The sequence below is a fragment of the Orycteropus afer genome, unplaced genomic scaffold (assembly GCF_000298275.1).
Source record: "Orycteropus afer afer isolate SDZICR_OR568_19922 unplaced genomic scaffold, OryAfe1.0 scaffold00057, whole genome shotgun sequence".
Taxonomy (NCBI): Eukaryota; Metazoa; Chordata; class Mammalia; order Tubulidentata; family Orycteropodidae; genus Orycteropus; species Orycteropus afer.
This window is the reverse complement of record NW_006921644.1, coordinates 5,927,572-5,949,955: the sequence shown is the minus strand read 5'-3', so window position 1 is coordinate 5,949,955 and position 22,384 is coordinate 5,927,572. Positions and strand designations below refer to the sequence as shown.

The 22,384-nt window shown below is 53.3% G+C and overlaps 1 protein-coding gene across 1 annotated transcript in view; it reads right to left on the bottom strand.

Annotated features, from left to right (window-relative positions):
- Positions 1–22,384, bottom strand: part of LOC103195540 (c-Maf inducing protein) — a 232,672-nt gene that overhangs the window by 29,510 nt on the left and 180,778 nt on the right. Inside the window, exons 4-9 of the mRNA XM_007939123.2 lie at positions 21,898–22,059; positions 13,425–13,466; positions 8,419–8,481; positions 6,135–6,215; positions 3,150–3,253; positions 1,746–1,850 (exon numbers count right to left, since the gene is read on the bottom strand). Coding sequence (XP_007937314.1) covers positions 1,746–1,850; positions 3,150–3,253; positions 6,135–6,215; positions 8,419–8,481; positions 13,425–13,466; positions 21,898–22,059 — 557 coding nt within the window. The remainder of the gene's footprint in view (positions 1–1,745; positions 1,851–3,149; positions 3,254–6,134; positions 6,216–8,418; positions 8,482–13,424; positions 13,467–21,897; positions 22,060–22,384) is intronic.

The window sequence follows — 22,384 nt, the reverse complement described above, 5'->3', positions numbered from 1 at the left end:
ATCGGGCGGGGGCGGGGGCAGCCTGTGCACTGCAGGATTTACAGTATCCCTGGCCTCGACCCATGAGATCCTAGTAGTACCTCCTTGTGCCAATCAAAACAGTCCCTAGACAATGCCCAATGTCCCCCTGGGGAACAAAAGCACCCTTGTTGAGAACCGCTGCTGAAGATCAAGACGTGGCACATTTCCAGGAACCCAGAAGGTTCCATGAACCTTCCCCCAAACCCTGCCATCCCGAGGTGCCACCACGCTGCCTCTCTCACTACACAGTATGTCTCCCCTGCTCCTGAACTTCACATACGTTAAGGGGTCCCACAGGGTGTGTCTTCAGACCCTGGCTTCCTTTGCTTAGTATCATTATGTCAGTGAGATTCACCCACAGCTTATGTGTGGCACCAACTCCATCACTGCATCAGTTCCTCACTCTGCTTCTCTCCCACCTCCAACCTTCTCCTAGGGATTCTCCCAGGGACAGGACTGTCTGGATGGGGCCTGGGAGAGATCTCCAGTCTCTCTGTCCTGCTTCCCGCCCTGAGCTGGGAATCCCTGCACCTGGCTGGGCGTGAGGGGCCTTGGAGACACAGGGAACCCTGCAAGGTGCCATTTCCTGTTCCTGCCCTGTTTCCACCCCAGTCTCAGCTCAGGTGTCTACACAGCAGGCCCAGAGAGGCTGAGATGAGTCAGAAGCTCCAGGAGGAAAAGAAGCCAGGGAAAGGAGAGAGGCCTGTGGTGCTCAGCCTGCTCCCAGGGGCCACGGGGGTGGGGGCGTGGCTTGCGTTTGAAATGTATACAGAACGGGAACATGTGTGGTCGAGGGTAAGCGACCATCAGGGGGCCTGAGGGATGTCTCAGACAGCTGTACAGGTCATCACCACCCAACTACAGTGGTGCCAGGCACACTGAGGTCCCTTAGAGCCATGCAGTGGACCAGCTGCACAATGGGGTGGATGACCGTAGCAGACACGGTCATCCCTTCCAAGGACCCTGGAGGTCACTGCAGAGGTGCACAACACTAACAGCACCTCACAATGTGCATTCCAGGAATGGCCCTCAACTGGGGTCTGGGGGGCAGCTGGATCATGGCCCCAGTGCCATCAGCCTCCCTGGGAAGACTCTGACCCCTGTCCCACGCAGGGAGTACACACCTGCTGCCTGCAGTGGGCTGCTGCTTACCAACACGTATTTGTTGAGGGTCCTTCCTGTCGTCCCCCTCTGTGCTTCCTGCACTCACCTCCTAATAAGCTCCTGCACCCAAAGCCTGGTCTTGGGGTTTGCTCTCGGGGGGGGTCCTCTGCCCAGCTCTGTTCTACTGCTCTCAAAGCAGGTCTCAGTGTGGGACACGGTCCTGCACGCGTGCCTGGATGTACCTCCCCCTGGTGGAGTGCGAGCTCCACTAGGCCAGGGGTCCCTCCCCAGCATGTGAAGTTCTGCCTGGTGCACAGCAGGTGCTCAATACACTGTGCAAACCATGGACAACACTCTGCTTTCAAAGACGACATGCAAGGGGAGTAAACATCATTGCCACCCCTTGTGCCCAACATACACACACACACGCACAGGCATCCACACAATCACACATGTACACACATGCACATGTTCACACGTACACATTTGTACACTCATTTCCACATGTGTACACATGCCCACACATTACATGTGCACACATGCAGCCACGTGCATACTCAGCTCAGTGTAGAGAGCTGAGGGATCCCTGTGTGCGGGTCCTTCTGACCACAGCGACTGACCTGTTGATGAACTCTTCATAGCAGGAGTAGATAGCGGCCAGGCACACAGCCACCAGGTTGGGCAGGACCCGGGGGTGGGGACAGTGCCCTGTGGGGCCGTGCATACTGGAACAGAGCAGAGGGGCGGGTGAGAAGGCCGGGGGGGGTGGGCCCAGTCAGCAGCCAGGCTGCCCGGCCCTGCCGGCATGGCTCAGACAGCTCTAGGCCTCTGCTGTGGGGCTGGTTACACCCGGACGTGGGTCCTGACTATGCCACATACAGACAGCAGGAGCAAAACTCCAGACTGGGCACTCAACCCAGGTGCCTGGCTCCAATCCAGGTACTTACCCTCTCTATCTCAATTTCCTTCTCTCTAGAAATGGGGGGATAATAATAGCCCCTCCTCCACGAATTACAATGACGGTCTAATGTCCCAGTTCATGGGAGAGCTTAGCATATGGTGACCTGGGACACTCCGGGGGATGCCTGGTAGTTCTGGAACAATTATTCACAATGTCTCCTTTGACTCTCAGAAGTGTCCCAGTTCAGAAGAAAAACAATCAGGGTTATCCCAGCCTCTCAGAACAGAGTCCAGGCCACGGTCGCCAAGTGCTCAGTGAACATCAGGGAGTACGACTCAGCAGGCCCAGTGTCCCCGTCTATAAAGTGGCACTAACACCCCAACACCCAGGACTGTTTGAGGGTGTGGGGTCATGTTCTTAACTTTTCTGGACCACAGCCTTTGAGACTACTGTCACTGAGAGGCCTCAACTGAAGACACTGAGATCATACTGGTGGGTCAAGGGGACCTGGGAGCCACCAGGACACCTGGCAGGACACACTGTTCGGGGCTGGATGTGCTCTGTGAGTCCCCTGTGAGTGTAATTAGCAAGAAGCTTTGAGACTCGTTTAAACAGGTTAGTCTGATGTTCCTTCCTTAAAAACAGGAACCGTGATGGAGTAACCGCTAACACATCACACGTACTTGCCATGCACGGCTCGCAGTGTTCGACATGGATTTGTTCACTGCATTCTCACACTGACTAGCGGAGGGGGTACTATGACTCTTATTTTACATATGAGGAAAGTGAGGCAAACAGAGGATATTAAAGACAAAAGCAAAAACAAAAACAGAAAAAAACCACCAGGAATAAGAACAAAAATATCGGGTTCCCTCTTGTCTAAGTACAGGGAGGGAGCTGACGAGCCCTGTGCACACTGTGCCCACAGTCCAAGGGCAGAGGGACATCACTGAGCATCAGAGAGGGGCAGTGATGGGCTCAGCGGCACACAGCAAGGAAGGGGCCTCAAACCAGAGAGGAGACGCCTGGGCCTTCGACCGCCACCAGCGGCCCCCCTGCAGGCCCACATGGCAGTGGCAGTGGACTCATGGGGAGGCCAGAGGAGGGCGCAGTGGGGACCTACCTCTGAATAAACTTCTTCACCACTTCCATGCCTGCGTTGAGTTCGTTCAAGGCAAGGATGTACTCCTGAGTGAACAGCCTCAGTCGAGGGCACTTCCCAAAGTCCTGCAGAGGGAGGAGAGGCAGGGCTGGCGGGGTGCTGCAGAGCGGGCCCGTGAGGACCACACGGGGCGAGCCCTGCACTGCGTGAGCAGCACGGAGGCAACCACATGTCCTCTTTCAGGAAGCAAGAATTTTCCATTTCATTTCATCTTTCGTTTAAAAAACCTGGTCCTGTCACACCCCTGCTTAAAGCCTGTCACGGCTACCCATGGAGACCCACAAAGTTCCTGGCACTTTATAGCTGACCCACTGGCAGGGCCCCCACTCACTCTTCGGGAGGGCACCATTCAGGGAGCTGCTCAGACACCCTCAGAACAGTCCTGGCCCTTGGGGAAGCTAGAAACCCTTTTCTGCACCCAGCTCAGCATTGGGTCACAGCAGCTTTGTGAATGGGTCGGCTAGACTCACACTTCGCCTTGGACCCAGAGGCAGGAGCGACGAGTCATAGCATGGTCTTGACCCAGCTCTCCAGAAAAACAACACCGTTTACCAGCAAGGCAACTGAGGGACACTCGGTGGTCTCCAAACTTCCCCTTTGTCCCCCAGCCCCTCCCCGACCACGGAGCCTATTTGTAAAAACGACCCGAGCAGGACTCTACTCTGTATGGTAAAAGTAACAGTGGAGACTTGCCTCCCAGATCTAACTGGTCCCACAGGGCCTAGTGGAGCTCAGAGTAGACCACGTTTCTACCACATCCTCTGGCCAGCTCACTGGAGGCCTTCCCAGAGCCACCAAGATGTCTTCACCTGGAGTCCATGGGCTCAATGGGGTTCCTCAGAGCAATGGAGGTGGGGCAGCTGCCCTCCTGCCCAGGCTCCCCCTTTACACAGAGGGCACTGGAGCCCGTGGGGGGGTGAGCAGGCGCTAAAGGCTCACACACACGTGTTCACACGGTGCCGGGCCAGAACACCAGAAGGCTGAGGGTCGCAGCCCTGAAAAGTGCGGAGGAGGAAGGCCACTGGCCCCTGGACACGGTGGCGGCGACAGGAAAGGCATGTGGCCCTGGGCTGCCCCACGCCCTCTGGGTCTTTCTCCTCACTGTACACTGAGGGCTGGAAGAGCAGATGTCAAAGGCCCTCTTCCACCTCTAGGTTTCAAGTGTCAAGTGCTCCAGCTGTGCCCTGCCACAGGCCAGTGCTGTGGCCTCTGCTGCTCACTCTGGGGGTGGGGGAGGGGGTGCGGTCATTCCCTGGAAGGGCCCTGGCAGCCCCGTGACATAAGGGCATGATGTTTCCCCTCCTTGGGAGAGTCAAATTACTACCTCTGAGAAGGAAGAGGGCAGATGACTCAGTGGTCCACTAGGGACCATAGTCACATCTTCTTGCCCCTCTGCCACAACCCAACACTCCAGTGAATGGCAGGCAGGCACAGAGCTACATGGCCATTCTTGGGGGTGCAGGTCAACTTCCAAAGGTACATACTAAAGAACTGCATCTACTCGTGTCCTTTATTGTGGTCCACAAACATTTTGTGTGCCTCTTAACCTCTCAGCTTAAGCTTGCTCATCTGTGAAAGGGGCCACACGTTATGTCGGCAGAACAGGAAAGCCTGAAATTCAAGAACACCACTGATGGGGGCGTACGACCGCCCCATTCCCCAAAGTTTCAAGTGTCTCTTTAATGAGGAGCACTGCCAGTGGGTGATGGGAAGTCACAATTCCCACTATTCTGACAGGCAGCAGGCTAGGCACACTCACTAGCCAGTGACTTACCCCCCGTACCCCTAGCCGGCAGCTGGCTGATTCCTAAACATCAGGGAAGAGTGTTCAGTGGGCGAACCCCGACAGTCTGCCCTTCTCACCGCCTGTATTGTTAACATTACATGAGATCACAGCTCCCCGGACTGGCACAGGCTATAATCACCACCCAACACGTGTCTGATCCCCGACGGTGGGGCCAGTCCTCTTGGGTCCCGCCTGCAGCTCTGTCTTGACCGTAGCTCACAGCTTGTAATTAGGAGACGCCAGGAGTCGAGCAGAATCAAGATGCTTTCCAGCACCCTGGCACCCCAGAATGCTGAGGGGGATACTATGAAAGTGAAGCACCCCTTCATGCCTGAGGGGCCCTGGACTCTGCCAGGCCTGGGCAGATACTACCAAACTAGATCTTCCCTGTAGCGGTTCTGATTTTTATCCAGAAAATTGTTCCCCGGCCAACACTCCTGCCTCGTAAAACTAACCAAATATAAGGGAATCATTGTACGGGTAAGCTAGGGAGGCTGTCTGAATTTTGACTTTTTTCCCCTTTGAAGTCAGATGTCCCCAAAAGACCTTTACTATAACAGTTTATTAACCACAATGGAATATTCAAAAATGTTTATGGGCCCCAGCCAAGTGTGCTTGGGGGTGTGGGCTCTGCAATAGTCAGGGGTGATGACTGACAGGTCCCTGCCAGGAGGAAGCCCAGCACCTACAGCTCAGGACTCTGACAGGGTGGGGCCCACACCCACGAGTGATTTGAAAGTTCACACACAGAGTGCTCTCCTCCCAGCCGACTGAAGCCCAAAAGGCTGTTCCTTGTAACTATGAGAGCCAGACGAAAGCAGAAACCCTGCCTGGTGGGGGCTCCAGGCATGTCTTCCTCTGGATAAATGAACTTATCCCAAATCAAGGAGGGTCTCGGAAGCAACAACTTCCTCATGGCCCGTGATCAGTCAGGGTGGAGCATGGTAAACAGGGGTCACTATCCTATCAACACAATGCAAGTAGCTGGCTGGCTGGCACACGCTATTCAGAAAGATTCTGGAGCCGTCTCTGGGCTCAGCAGCAGAAGTGCTGCAATCGATTAGTGATGTCTGCCACGAGTGTGGGTGGGAGCCCTGTAGTCTCAGGCCCACCTGCTCTGCCTCCCTGGTCACCCAAGGGTGAGTGCCAGGGAAACTCACCATGTTATGCTTGAGGATTCGCTGGACCACAGGAGTGAACACTTCGATGACCACCATGGACCGGGGCCGCTCTCTGCAGTGCTGGGGAGAGAGGAAGACATGTCAGTGTGGGGCCTGGCCACAGCCACTCAGGCCTGTGACCACAGTGACCCCACAGGGGGCACCTGCTACAAACTTTCTCCGGAGAAAAACCCCGGGGATGGAATTTTTGGTTTGCTTTTTGTTTGGAGCTGACCCTTGGGGTTGCTCAAGATGGGACAGACCAGAGTACGTGCTGATAGGAGCCCTTCTTCAGGAAAACAAGACTCACGATGTACCAGGGCGTGTCTCTCACTGGTCGGGCACGGGAACACCGAGGGTCCCCGGGTGGTGCGAACGGTGCATGTGCTCGGCTGTGAAGGGCCGAGTCCACCCAGAGGCCCCAGGGAATTAAGGCCTGATGACCTATCTCTGAAAATCAGCCGCTGAAAACCCCGGGGAGCACAGCTCGCCCCGACACGCACGGAGGCTCCATGAGTCAGAGTCGACTGGACGGTGACTGGATTTTGCCTTTTACTATTCAGATGCCAGAATCGTGAATGTTCTGAGATTCCCCTACTGCCTGCTTTGATAATTTGAGTCTGTAGGCCACACCCAGCTCTCCGACATATTTATTTTGCCAGCCTGGTGCTTTTTAACAACTGGAATCGTAGGCCTTTAGGCAGAGCAGGTGAGGCTCTGCCCTGCTCCCTGTTGTCTCACATACCCTTATAACCCTCTGGTCCCTAAGGGGAGTTTCCAGCCACAGGATGAGGACAGTGGGCCTGGGATATAAAAATCAAGGCTCTCCTGGGGAATCCGAGATAAACAAACTTTCCTCAGATCTTGGGGCTACCATCTCAGGGCCTGGCGGGAAAGGCCAGTCCGTGCTATAGACAGCTGGCTGAGCGTGCACACAGTGGGGTGGCCTTGGCCCTTCACACTCCCCGGGTAGGCTGACTGGTGGGCGTGGCTGACTGGTGGGCGTGGCCTGCAGGCAGCTGTCCCGGATGCTCCTCAGAGGACAAGCGGCAGGAAGAGAGCTGGGCCCCCTCCCTCCTTAACTTTAATTTCAACTTCAATGGTGGATTCTCTCGGGGCAAACTGAAAAGGATGGTCTCCCCCACTAAACTGTTTTTTAAACTGGGTTACCAGGAGCTCTCAGGGGCAGCCTGGATGAGGAGGGAGGGAGGAGCTGAGAGAGACCATGCCGCAAACTGCCCCCAACCACCTTAAACACTTCTGAACCACGTCTACCTCACTGGCGTGGGCAGTCCACACCTCCTGAGCCGGCAGACTGTGGCTGTGGAGGGAGGCAGGGGTCCTGTGCTCATGTGCCCGTGGGAGCCGGGGAGGGATAGGCACTAGTGACATGAGCTATCAGGAGCAGGGCCATGGGGGTGCTGGGAGAGCAGACTCGAGGCCATCCATCCTTCCAGAGCTGCCAGTTTATTACAGGAAAATCAGACAGTGAGGAACACAACGGGTGTGGTATGTATGGTGGTGAGGCCCCAGGCCCTGAGGGGCATTCTCAGAAAAGAGGTGGACTTGGTTCCCAACGTGCCCAGGGTATGCTATGTCCTATGCCCAGAGTATACCAGGTACCATGTCCAGGTGTGTACTGTGCCTGGCATGTACCGTACCCAGCATGTACTGTGTACTGTGCTCAGTATGTACCAGGTACCATGACCAGGTGTGTACTGTGTACCACACCTGGCATGTGCCATGCCTGGTGTGTACTATGCCCAGTGTATAGCTGGTACCATGCTTGGCATGTACCATACCTGGTATGTACTATGCCCAGTGTGTACCATGTCTGTGTCCAGTGTGTGCCGTGCCTGGTGTGTACTACGCCCAGCGTGTACGGTGTACAGTGCCTGGCGTGTACCATGGCCAGCATGTAATGTGCCTGGCATGTACTGTGTTTGGTGTATACTATGCATGGTGTGCACCATGTCCGGCATGTACCATGCTCAGTGTGTACTGTGTGGATCCCCTCTGGGAGCTCACCTGACATCCCCTGCCTGTGTCCCCACAGCCGCCCACTGTGGCCAACTTGAGAAGCCCTGAGTAAAGATAACCAGCTGTGACATCAGCCCTCAGCACACCTCTGTGCACTGACCCCAGGACGGTCAGCAGTTATCCACAGCAAGCTGGTCACTCTGAGTCCCCCTGGCTGGGACTCCGGGCTTGATGCCTCGCCACCTGGCAGCAGAGACAACAGCAGTCCCGAGGGGCCGTGTCCTACCCCTGTGCAATGCCGTACCTTGCAGAAGAATTCACAGAGATCTGGTGGTGGGTGGTTGTTTTCCAGCAAAGGAGCGATGGCCTGAAAGACACCAAACAAACGTCAGGGGGAGCCTCGGAGGGGAGGGGTCTGCAAAGGAGGGCTGGCTCATGATGGAAACGTGTCATTGCTACCTGGCAGGCAGAAGAGGCCCATTTTCCAACCTGAAGGCCAGCGCCCCTGAATTTAGGGGTTCACGGCTTCCTCTGAGAAGCCGACATGAGCCCTGGACTGGCCCCTCCCCATACACACCTACAAGGATAGCTATGATGTTAGGAGCTCTGTGATCCACTGCTGCCCGCCCACGTCGCTGCAGATCAACCACTCCTGACTAGGCAGTGTGACTAATCGTTATTACTGTCTCCTACCCTTGGCTTCCCCACCATACAATGGGTGAGATAATGCGCGAGAAGCCTCAGCGTGTGGACATGTGGAGCTGGTCGCCCGCACTGGGGACCACGTCCTGTGCATTACACGGTGTTTGGCAGCATTTCTGGATCTGACCCACTGCAGGCCAGCAGCATTCCCACTTCCAGCCCCTCACAGATGGGACAAGCAAAATGTGTCCAGACATTGCCAAATGCCCCCCGGCAGGCAAAGCCACCCCAGTCGGGAGCCCCTGTATGAAGCACGTCTCACAGAGCCTGAGAGAAGACCAGCCCTCAATGAGGGTTAGTTGGTGGGTGGCTGGTGCCGACATGAGGTCTACTTTTTCCGTTAGTCACATGGGGCTGACATACTCATACCAGGTGCTCAGGACATCCAGGACCCAGCCTCTCATGAGGCACCAAGACTGCTGTACTGTGTGACCTCTGGTGAGCAAGGCTACCTTTCTGGGCAGTAGCCTTCTAGCCTATAAAATGGAGAAACTAGAGCCGCTCTTTCACAGGGCTGTCAAGAGGATCTGATGAGAGAAAACTCCAGAAGCCTTTGGAGGCTCAGGCTCAGGACAAAGCTAGTGTGACACTGCCACCACCACACCAGGGAGCTGGGGCCGCAAAGGAAACCCGACGGCCCAGACGCCATCACCGAGGGTGTCGTGTGTGGTGCCAGTCGGGGCGGCAAGGGCTCTTCCAGAGTCCCGGGGAGCCTCTCCGAGGATAGCCCTGCGTCACCCGATCTCACGGCCTGGATCCTGCTTCTAGGCTGTCAGAGGGGCTCTTTCTACCCGCCCTTAACGTGGGTGCAGCTGTTGGCTCCACAGAGTCAGTTTTTGACTTACAGTGACCCCATAGGACAGAGCAGTACTGCCCTGTGGGGTTTTTGGGCTGGAATCTTTATGGGAGATCACTGGGTCTCTCTCCCACAGAGACGGTGGGCAGGTCCAAAGCAGTAATTTTCCAGTTAGCAGCTGAGTACTGAACAAGTACGCCTCCAGGGCCCCTCTTGGACATGGGTAGGGACCTCTACCAAGGCCTTCGCTCGCCCTGGTGATTATTAGGGAAAGACAGTGTAACTAGACACTATGTGAGAGGTGCCCATGAAGTCCACCCAGCCGCTGGTTATCTCAGCTGGTGAGGCATCTCTGTGATACATGAAGTCACCTGCGTTAGGGTCGCTGCTCCCCAGCCAGCAGCCTTGCTTGGTAAAGGAGAGGGTCTGCGAAAAAGGGGAAGACCCTCAATGAGATAGACTGACACAGTGGCTGCTACCATGGGCTCAAACTTAGCAGCACCTGTGAGGACGGCACAGGACCAGGGCCAACAACTCTATTTAAGTAGAAACAGGGCAACCAAACAAAGGAAAACATCCGGAAGCGGCCAGGCCCCAGATTCTGGCTCGGCAGGCTCACTTCTGGAAGCACGGTGCCTGGCCGGTTTGTGGGCATCACTGCTTCACTGCTCCCTCTGCAGGCAAGCTGCCCCGTCCTCCTCTCTGCTGCCAGACAATCTGATAAGGCTGACACAGTAAACACAGGAAGAGGTCGGGCTGTGGCTCCCTCCCTGCCTGTGACCCACTGCCCAGGAGCCCAGCTCTGCTCACCGGACCTGCGCAGGATGCGAGCACACCAGGGCCCCTCATCCAGGATTCATCAAACACTAAAGAAGTGGACACAAATTAAGTATCTACAGTGCATCTCAAGTGTGGGTTTGGTGGTTTTCACAGCTCTTGTCTCATTTGATCCTCATGACAACTACGTAAGGTCAGACAGTAACTACTTTCATTTGTACAGATGAAGAAAAAGATGGTCAGGGAGGTGATAAGGCCTGCCTTGGTCCCAAAAGCATGGTAATTTTTAAGCGTATAATGAATAATAAGAGGAAATATTTGCATGGAATCTTCCTATGAGCCTGGTCCTGTGCAATTGCTCATTTAACTTCACAGCAGCCCCCTAAGAATAAGCAGTGTTCAATTCCCATTTAACAAATGAGGTGACTGAGGCTTGAAGCATTAAGCTAACTGGGAATAAACCAGATGCCCATCATGTTAAAGTACAAACATTTGAGAGCCACTGGAAAGAAGAGGACAGACCAGCGGCTCTTCCCAGAGGACATTAGCAGTGTAGAGACATTTCTGTCATAGTTTGGTGAGGGGATGCTACTAGCAGCTACTGGTGGCAGTCAGGAATGTTGCTCAGCATCCTACAATGCAATGGACAGCCCCCCCACCCCCAACAATTAGCCAGCGCCAAATGCCAACAGTGCCAAGAGTGAGAAACCTGAGGGAAGATACACGTGAAAACACCCGGACAATCTGAAACGGGTGCTGTCGAGTAAAGAAAACCAACAATGCACCCAGCATCATATCATTAATGTGGAAAAGCAAAAAAAAATAAAAACACAGCTGTATCTGCCTGTGTCTGCAGGTTCTGTAACCTGGAAACAGTGATGCCTCTGAAGGGCTCTGACGTGGGGGCCCAATGGTCTTAAAATAAAAACAATCTCATGAAATACTTGCAAAATTCAAAATATTTCTAATAAAATCGAATAAAACAAAAAGTCACTAGCCCAAGCCACAGGGTATATAAGACGGGACCAGAATTTGGACTTGGCCCTGAGCTGAGCCCTGAAGGTGACCTCCCCATCCAGTGGCGGGGAGGCGGGAGGACTCCAGGTCTAAGCACCTTAGCTACCTGCCAGCTGGTGCCAACCAGCAAGCACCTACTGCAGGATGCCCAGCTGCCCCAGAGAAAAGGACCGACCAGAGTTAGCACATAGAGGGGAGTATACGCAAAATCCCGAGAACCACTCGGAGCCCAAATCAAACCACGTAATTGTTGGAATGAGCAGTGGCTACAGAAGGTTTCATATGCTGAACAGCAAGGATAAGAACATCGGGAGAGAGGCGGTGAGATAGGGGTAAGGGGTAGTGCAAATCCCTCCCAGTTCTCAGGCGCAGCCCAGCCCAAGTAAGGGGTCAGCATGACCAAATGAGCCAGAGAAATGCAGCCTGGAGTTGGCAGATGAAAACTTCTTTCCCAGGCTTGTCCTAATCCAAAGCTGTCACCTTCCTCCCAGGGCAGGGCCACATGGGGAGGTCCACAGGTGACACCATGGGGAAAGGATGATGCCCTCCTTCCCTAGCACCTACAGTCCCTCCTGGGCCTCTGCTGGCCAGTCTCCCTGTCGGCCCCCTGCCTGGACTGCCATGCCCTCCATGATGGCTTTTCCTGGCATACTCCTATCCATATTTTCAGAAGCAGTTCTGTCGCCTCCTCCTGGAAGCCCTCCATCATCTTCCTCCCTGCCAGAGGAGGAGAAGTGCTTCCCCTCTGAGCCCTCAACAAATCTCAAGTTATTTCTTGACGGTCTGTTGATCTGACAGGTTCTCCCAACACGGTAAACTCCTCAACAGCAAGGCTGACAACTTGTCCGGTCCATATCCCTGGCACACACTCATACCAGGTGCTCAGTAAATGTTTGTTGCATGGTGGTGCAAGGCTGACAGGGCCCAGCCCGACTTCTTGCCCTGCTCAGGTGTGCAAGGGCAGCACAGCATGCTCAGGATGCACCTCTCTGTTTTCAGTGAACACCCAACGAGAACCTACAACGTGCCAGACACTGCTGGGGCTCGTGGCTCACCAACCCCTGGGCCCACAGGACCCAGCAGCGGACGGTACTGATTCTCTAGCTGGGTTGCCAGGGCCCAGGGCCCTTGTTACATGGGCTGTGGCTGAGAGGCCTCCTGGGCAGGTGAGTGCTGGTTCCAGGTCCTCATCTGGGCACATACGGCTCTGTAGACCCTGCCTCTCGCACTTCTATTTCCAGTCTGTCCCTCAACCACCCACATCCTCGTGCCTTTGCATATGGTACTTCCTCTGTATGAAAACTCCTATTGAGTCTTCAAAACCCAGCATCCCTGCCACTGGGAAGCCTTCTGGCTCCTCTCCTAGGTAAGGTCATCACTGTACTCTCTGGCCCACATGCCTCTATTTTTGCTGTGGGTGCGACCAAAGTGGTCTTTCTATAGCAAGTAAAGAGCTCCTGGGGGGCAGGAACTGCCTTTGTCACCTTGGGATTCCAACATACAGCACAGAGCTGGGCACCCAGAAGGGACGACGTCACTTCTTTGTTCTCCCTGCTGAGAGGCCTGTTTCATGGCTGAAAATCACCCAGGAAGATATTTCCATGCTTTTATCATAAGTCCTGGAAAATATCCCCTCACTTTGCAGATCAGAGGGGATTAGATCCAGGTTCTATCTGTAGATTAAGTAGGAGATGTGTCCTGGGGCAAGAAAGAGAACGCTTCCCTTCAGCTAAAACAGTTCTGTCTCTGAATAAATTATATGGTCCCTGCCATCTCCTCCTGCCTTCAGATCCCCGTGGCAGACTCAGGAAGGGGGAGGCAGTTAGACACATTTGCTATAAACCTCAAGGACTGATAATTATCCCCTCCTCTAACCAGCGGGGCTCTGAAACACGCAGAGGTAGGTCGGCGACAGCAAAGACAAAGCCCAGTGGTTCATGCTGGTGCTCTCAGAATGAACTGAAACGGGACGGAGGGTGGGCCCCACGGGCAGAGGGAGAGAGCCGGCAGACACTTACCACAATGATGTTTTCATGCTCTTGGGTAGTCAAGTTCGTGTTCTTAGGGGTTGAACAGGGAAAGCAGGAGGGAAACAAACAGATAAAAAGCAGCATTAGGAACATGGAGCATTTGCATGTCAAAGGCCCACCGGGTTTCAGAACGCTCTCGGACAGAGCCTCTGGTTGCCGCTGCTCACGGTGACCTGGTGACCCGCCATACGAGACCAGACCTCCGGGACCCACAGGGTCCCACAGGCTGGTTTCCTGAAGTAGATCACCAGGCCTTTCTTCCTGGTCTGTCTTAGTCTAGAAGCTCCGCTGACTCCTGCTCAGCATGACAGTCACGTGCAAGGCTCCAGTGACAGGCGGTGGTGGCTGTCCACGAGGTGTGCTGCCTGGGAACTGAACCTGGGTCTCCCCCATGGAAGTGAGAATTCCACCACTGAGGCATTGTGCTTCCCAGACACAGGCCAGTCGTCTTAATTAAAACCATCAGAGCACCCACAAAGGCAAGGTCACAAAGGCAGCCTTGAGGTTTGAGACAGGGCAGAAGGAGACCAGGCCATCTCTCTACTTGCCAGTCATGTGACCTTGGACAAACCCCTTCTCTATGGAGACTTGCTTCCCCTTTCTGTAAACTGAGATCACGGTAACCACCCCCTCCCAGGCTGCTGTGAGAAGCCAGACGGACAGACCTGGAGTCCCGCTCGGGCCTTGTGGCTGAAATCTGAAGGCAGGTTCATAATAAACACGTAAGGAGACAGACCCTCTCTGAGCCTCAACTCTGAGCCATACACTTTTAGGGGCAGCACATATTATTTCAGTGGTTCTCAAACTAGGTTCCCAGGGGACACTGGTATTCCATGAACTGGCCCAAGACATTCCGGCTAAATTCAAATCCCAGCAATCAGGTTAAAACGTGCTTAATTTTAGTTTCCTTCCCCCTACCTAAAATTTTCTTATTTATTTGATGCCTGTTACCTGATCTTGTTAGCATGTGGACAAGGAGTATGCAATAAATAAGGAATTGTGGGAAAACTAAAAACAACAATTATCTTTTTTGGTAGTTCAGTGTTTTACCTGAGGTTTTTTAAAAAATAATTTATTAAGGTGTAATTCACCTAAAATTAACCACGTAAACATAAGCAGTTCAGTGGCACTCAGTGCAGCTGTGATGTTGTGTGGCCCCCATTCTAGCTCCCCAGTGTTGCCGTCACTCCAAGGTGAGACCCCTCCGCACTGAGCGGCCCCTCTCCGCCCCCACCCCTCACCAGCTCCTGGCAACCAGCAGTCTACGATGTGTCACCGGCTCGTCCAGGTCTGGAGTCTCAGCTGAGTGGCGCCGTGCAGCACACGCCGTGTCTGCCTGGCTCCTTTCCCTCGGCACAGCGTCAGCACGGACATGACGCTGTGGCAGGTAGCAGGCCCCGCCCCGTCCCGAGTCTGGATACGATCCTGCGGCGTGTGCTTCTATGTATCTGTCTGTCTGGCTGTAAGTTCCCACTGCCCAGCAGAGCCATGTCTGCAGTTCCTCATGTGACTCTTCACTTCAACAGGGAACTGGCAACACAAGTCGTTCTGGGAAGAGCCCCATAGCTCCTACCATCAAGAACAGGCTTAGGACCGCAGCAGCACTCCACGTGTTCACACCAGAGAAGGGGGGCGGATGGGTCATCGAGAAGTTGATTTCCCCAAGAGGCCGCTATCTGAGGGGTGGCCAGAGCCTGCGGACCAGGGTCAGGGTGTGAACGCCTTCAGGCCTGTTGGGACGTCCTGGGGCCACAGGTTCCCATGGAGGATGCTGACCGGCTTAGACGTGCCCTGAGGCACACACTCCAAGAATCCTGGGAAGGACGCTTTCTGGAACCTGCCACCTTTGCCCCTTGGTGGATGTTAGTGGAGCCTGACCAGCTTTATTCATGGCAGATCACTGAGTATCCATCTCAGCACAGTATATGCTGCCTGCACATGTCCCTCCTCTCTCTGTTGTGACAGTTGCACTCACTGTCCCCCTTGACTGACAAGCTCCCCAAGACTCCCAAGCTCACAGGGGTGCAGTCATCTGTCAGGAGCTAACAGGTGGTGGGCTAGGGGCTCTGACCCATCTGTCTTGATTCCTGGAGTCTTTGGCGGGGGATGGGGTAGGTGGGTAAAGGGTTATCACACTTGTTTGTCATCTGAAAGGGTGGAGGGTTGCGTCCACTCAGCCTTGAAAGAAGGGCTGTGATCTACTTTCCAAACACCAGCACAGTTCTCTGACACATCCGGGGTCAAGAGGAGTCAGGAGCTGACTTGATAACGACTGGTCTTGATTCATAAGGCCGCATTTCTAACCACCGAGATGGCACCCAGCCCATCCAAGGGACAGCTCCGTACAGGGGACCAGTCCACCCTCACCCCTACCCCTGTGCCTTCCAGGAACATGACCACAGACGCCGTGTCCTTTGTCCTGGTCACCTGCTGCAGCCCCTGCTGTTCTGCAGGGAACCTTCTCCCCGCCAAGGCCATTTTCACCCTGGGTGGGGAGTGCTCGGGAACAGGGCCTCACAGGACACAGAGGACTCCCAGCTAAGCGGCCGCTCCACACGCTCAGCTCAGTGAAGGCCTAGAGGCCAGATGCAGGCTCTGCTCCACCTGCGGATGGGCAGCTCCTTCTCAGAACGCTTTTCCCACCTTGACAGTCCCCTCCACAACTCTCCCTCCTTCTGGAACCTTCTACCCTCTGGCTGTTCAGTGATACCTGGTGTCTCTCCCAAGAAGCCTCAGCAGAGGAGGATCTGACAGCAGGTACAAGCAGGCCCTGGTCACGACCTCCCACCTGCGGACAGCTCCTCTCCGCCCTTCAATGTTATGTGAATCTGCCCTCACTTTGACATGACTGAACCAACAAATCGTTCATTACAATCAAATTCTTCATGTGCAGCTTTTCAATCACTGAAAGGGCTTTGAGCCTTTATTTGCACTAAAATCAAAATCAAAAAACCAAACTCACTGCCATCGAGTCGAGTCAATTCTGACTCACCGAGACCCCCATTGGGTTTCTGAGGTTATAAATCTTTACAGAAGTAGATCACCCCATTTTCCTTCTACGGGGTGGCTGGTGGGTTTGAACTGCTGACCTTCTGGTTAGCAGCCAAATGTCTTACCCACTATAGGATCAGAGCTTCTTGCACTAAAGTGAGGCTAAGTAAGAACCATATGCACTTGCTCTGACTTACCTACAAAATCGACTTAAAGACACTCAGGAGCAGATCTCGTTCGTAACCAGGGACTGCCTGTACTCTAAGCCAAAAAAGGATGAGGTAGGGGGATGTGTTTGTTTTTCCTCTGACAGCTTCCCCTCTAAACAACTGGCAGTCCCTGGGTTACAAACGTCTGACTGACAGACAACTCTTACTTTTCAGCAGGGCTTAGAACTGGTTCAAACCAGTTCTGTCATGGCTGATGGAGTGAAATAGAAACAGACCTGAATTTTTCCAATTTGAGTGATTCATGACAGTAGCAGGAATGGGCAAAGTTATGGGCTGAGGCCTTGGAATGGGAGCCCCTCAGAGCCTGACGCTGGGGACTGGGTCACTGGTAGGATCATGGAGAGCCACACACAAAAAAGCAGCACGGTCAGCCACCAGGTACAGCAGGGCAGCGCCGTTTCAGCCCACAATTTGTCCTGTATTTATGTAAATGTGAATTTACTCTCCCTGTGAAATTGAACCAACTCCTCACAACAAATCCTTCAGCACAGTCACTTCACTTGCTGCAGGTACAGCTTTTAAATCACTGAAAAGGTATGGTACTCTTTCCTCTGCTACCCAAACCACACCCAGTTCTGTGGAGTCTATCCCGACTCACAGCGCCCCTAGAGGACAGAGTGGAACTGCCCCACAGGGTTTCCTAGGCTGTCAATCTTTACAGGAGCAAAGCCCAAACCACACCTACGGCTGTAAAGGCCACGCTCAAGGGCCTAGTCACAACTACCTCCTATAGCAGGAAACATTTTGACCACTGATCAAATGCTCACATCACACCAGGCAGAACACTAAGCATGTCATAGGTATTATATCCCCCAGTCCTGTCTGTGAAATGGGTACTTTCATTCACCCTGATTTACAGATAAAAAACTGGGTCCAATTAGTGACGTGTCCAAGGCCACTTAGTGACTGAGGGCAGGACCACACTATACACTCTTAACCACTGTCCGACGTAGTCTGGTCTCCCCACCAACTCAAATGGATGCCACCTTGATGAGTGTGGGCTCAGTGAAGGCACAGACTGGGCAGGTCCTGACCCACCACTTGTCTGAACAACCTTGGCTAAGAGATTTAATCTCTCACGCCTTGGTTACGCCTCTACTATTTTTTCATGGGGGGGGGGTAGTCATCACCATTATTTATTTCCAGAACTTTTCATCACCCCCAATAGAAACCCTGTACCCACTAAGCATTAACTCTGCATCTCCCAGCCTCAGGTAACCACTAACCTACTTTCTGTCTCTGCATATGTGCCTACTGCAGCTATTTAATATGACAGAGATCATACTGTATCTGTCCATTTATGACTGATAGAGTCCACTCAGCATAATGTCTCCAAGGTGTGGCCATGTCACAGCATGACACAGGACTCCACTTCTCTTTACGGCTGAATAACATTCTGTTGTGCGTATGGGCCACATTTTGTTTCTCCATTCTCGGTAAGGTATAATACCTGGGGGAAATTAAAAAGACCTCTCCAAGTGCCTGGCAAAGTGATGGTCATGTTGGACGTGCTTGAAATACTGGCAGTGTCACGCGGAGAAGCTCTGGGCCTTAGCCAAAGAGGTGCTGAGTCAGTCGATCCAGGTTGGGCCCAGCTCTGTCCCTTAGCAACTGTGGCTTTCGTTGGTACAATGGGATGAATGATACTGACCTCTGGCCTGACATACACTGGGTGCACACCAAATGTCAGCAGCTGCTTTTTTCCTTAAATGTCTTTATCCCTCCAGCCCAGTACTTGAAGGTCAGCTGACCTGGAGGCCAAGGCTGTGGGCATGCAGTCACATGGGGCCTATTTGAGATGGGACCTGCCACAGGCTGGTGACAGTACGCTGTCCACCCTGCTCGCCATTGTCCTGACAACATGGTATAATCACAGCTGAGCCTGCTGGTGGGGCTGACAGGTGGGCAACGTGGCCTCATAATGAAGACACCATGTGAGCCTGGCAGGTCACCTGGTGTCTTGGCCTCAGCTTGCCCCTCTGTGAAATGGACACAGCATGGCCCATCTCTCAGAGAGGGCGAGTATTAAATAAGATGTGGTACATGTGGTGCCTGGCACCTGCCTGGCACACAGCAGGTGCTTACTAAAAAGCTGACCTGTGTTTCCTGAGTCTAGGTAAGAATCCTAGTAGCCTCATGGCCTACTTATTACATCCCTTCTCCTCTGCAGAGCAGGAAACCTGAGCCTGAGGCAGAGCATGTGGTCTTCTTGACTGTGGAATTCCAGACCTTGATTCCTACAATGCCTGAATTTTCACTCTTCTGTTGGACAGACTAGCCTCTCACCTCTGCGGAGAGAGAACAGTGTTCCAAGGCACAGGGAACACGTGTGGGGGCTTAGATGGGAATGCAGGAGCTCTGCCAGAGGCTAGAGGTGCCAGAAATGGGCTGGTCTCAGGGGAGGGAGCAGAGTGATCAAATCAGAAATCACCACCTCCAGTGTCCCCAGGGGGCCAGGCAGGAACCAAATGAGGTAAGTGTTAATATTTGCAAAGTGCCGAGAACAGGGCCAGGAACAGCATCAGCAGGGAGAAGTGTGTGTCCTAAGCACCTCTCCCTAGCTCAGGAGCAGTGTAAGTGACGTGTAACTGACCTGTGGTTAAGCCTCCTTGTTTATTGTCTGTCTCCCCTTCTGGGACACACACCCATGAGAATGGGGATTTTGTTTGGTTCAGATGCCTACAACAGTGCCTGACACACAACACTCAAAGTAGAGGGCTACCGGCAAGCCATGCAGCAGGGCCAGTCAAGCAATGGTCACGCCACGTCAGCCATGAGAGGCTGCCAGGCCTCTGACTGTGGGCGATGTGGGGCAACTGGGCAGAAAGCCACGCCTACCTGGAGCCCTGGAGCCGATGTGGGGCCAGCGCTGAGGCAGCCCAAACTGCCACAGGAGCAGAGAAGACAGGGGCTTTGCCAACCTGCTCTGTCCCAGGAATGAAATAGGCTCATGGCTAGTCTGCGTCCACGTGGCTCAGCTATAGCATCCAGTGATTTAATAAGCACTCTGGTAGCATAGTGGCTAAGGCACTTGACTGCTCACCAGATGGCTGGTGGTTCAAACCCACCAGCCACTCCTCGGAAGGAAGGTTGGGCAATCCTACTTCCGTAGTGATACTGCCTCGGAAACCCAAGGAGGGGTCGCTATGAGTCAGGGCTGACTCGACGGCACATAACAACAACAACAACAAGTGCCTAAGGCACTTGACTGCTAACCAGAAGGCTGGTGGTTCAAACCCACCAGCCACTCCTTGGAAGGAAGGCTGGGTAATCTACTTCTGTAGTGATACTGCCTCAGAAACCCAAGGAGGGGTTGCTATGAGTCGGGTCCAACTCCACGGCAGTGAGTTTGGTTTGGTTTAGTGCCTATTGACTGCTAACCAGAAGGCTGGCGGTTCAAACCCACCAGGCACTCCTAGGAAGGAAGGTTGCGGAATCCACTTCGGTAGAGATACTGCCTCAGAAACCCAAGGAGGGGTCGCTATGAGTCAAATCGACTCAACGACAGTGAGTTTGTTTTGGTCTAGCTGTGGCTGTGAATGTGTAGCTGAGACTAACTCTGCAGCCAGCTGACTAGATAAAGGAGGTCACCCTCAGTGGGTGGGTCTCATCCAACCAGCTGAGGCCTTAAGAACAAAAGAGGAGATTTCTCGGGGAAGCCATTCTTCTTGCATGCTGTCACGTCAGCTCCTGCCTGAGAGTCCTACCTGCCTGTCAGCCCTAATTGCAGCTGGCCAGCCCCACTGGCATGAACACTAACCTTTCAAAGTCAATCACTCTCTGTATTTGTATGTTCTGTAAGAATTCCCAGGTATAGAGTAGAGCTGACAAGGGACAAGTTTGTAGTCACTTCTTGGGCACAGCCAGCTACCCAGAGGGAGTGAATAGTTGGACCTGTATGCTCGGGACCATGGTCGCTAGGGATATCAAGCTCAATTGGCATAACATACTACACAAAATATTGTTCCACATCCTACTTTGGCGAATAGCGGCTTGGGTCTTAAAAGCTTGCAAGCGGCCATTTAGATGCAACAATGGGTCTCTCCTCATCCAAAGCAAAGAAGAATGAAGAAAGCAAAAGATTCATGGAAATAATTAGTCCAAGTGACTGGTACACCTTGCGATTCTCAGCCTATATGACTATGAGACCAGAAGAACTAGCCAGATGGTGCCCGGCTACCACTGTCACTTGGAGTGGGATTACGTAGGAGATCCTGGATAGAGAGGGAGAACAATATGGAACAAAACTCAAAATCGTTTGGAAAAAAAAGTGGGGGAGCCAGGTTTGCTGGTCCGATAGAGCCTGGTGGAACCACTGAGACTATGGCCCCTAGCTGCCCTTCAGGTCTGGAATTGAACCCACTCATGAGACAGGCATAAATTATGAGCTGAGCATTTACCTGAGGTAGATATGCTCCCTGGAGAGAACAATCATGGGAGAACAGAGGGCTGCGTATATACAGGGAGACAGCTCAGGGGGCAGGAGTGTATGGAGGGATGGACACAGGGAAGAGGTAACTAACTATTGGGAGGAAGTGGGAGGGGAGCTGTTGCACTGTGGGAAATTGCAGTCAATGTCATGAGACAAAGTGTATGTGAACTGCTTTATGGCAAGTGAATTTACTTTGTAAATTTTCACCTAAATCCCAATTAAAAAAAAAAAAAAATCATTACTCTCATTCAACAGTGGTGACGGTGATGCACAGCACAGTGGCCGTGATTAATGTCACTCGAGTATACACTTACAAACAGATAAAATGGCACACTTTGTGTTACATGTATTTTACCACAATAAAACATTTTCATCAACAAAATAAAACAAACCACTCTCTCTCCCTCTCCCCCACCCTTCTCTCTCTCTCTCTCTGGAGTCCCTGGGTGATGCAGTGAACACAGTCAGCTGCTAACTAAAGGGTGGATGCCTGGATTCACTCAGAGGTACCCTGGAACAAAGGCCTGGCCATCGACTTCTGCAAAACTAGCCACTGAACACCCTGTGGAGCCCAGTCCTCCACTGACACCCATGGGGTTGACAGGGGTCACAGCTGACTCAATGCTAACCACTCCATCTCCTTCAGAGTCTCCCTGGGAGGCTAGGAAGGAGATCACAGACTTCCTTAAGCCACTCAGAGAGAATACAAATCCAAATCGCATTCCACTCGTGTAGGCGGCTTGGTACAGGGTTGGTACTTGGCGGGAGGAAAGGGAACAGCTGAAAAGGACAGAGGGCTGAGTGTTACCTCTGAGAGCAGTTTGGAGACGATTTCCAGTGGGGCTTGGTTGATGGAGTCGTCCTGCAGAGGGGATGTCAGGGCCATGTCCACCAGAGTACGGATCTCTTTCAAGACGACTTCCCAGCGGCTTGGGTTGCTCAGGACTTTCTTGTATTTGTAAATCTTTTTCTGGACGGGAGAGACAAGGAGACAGGAACATGTTACTGATATGCCGAGGGTGGAAGACACGAGATGATTATGGAGCCAGGAGTCCTGGGGGTGGGAGAAGCGCGCTCCCTGCCCATCGGGTCATGGCACCACCAGGAAGACTTGCCCAGAGCCCCGGGGCACGCCTGCTGCCGCTGGGCCTCCGCAGCCCAGGAGGAGTACTTTCCACGATTTCCAAAGATTTAAAAAAGGAATCGCGACACTTTTCCTTCAGATCACATCCTCTGCCAAACTTCCATTCTCTGAGTGCTCAACAGTGGAAACATCTACAGGTCCACAAAGTGAC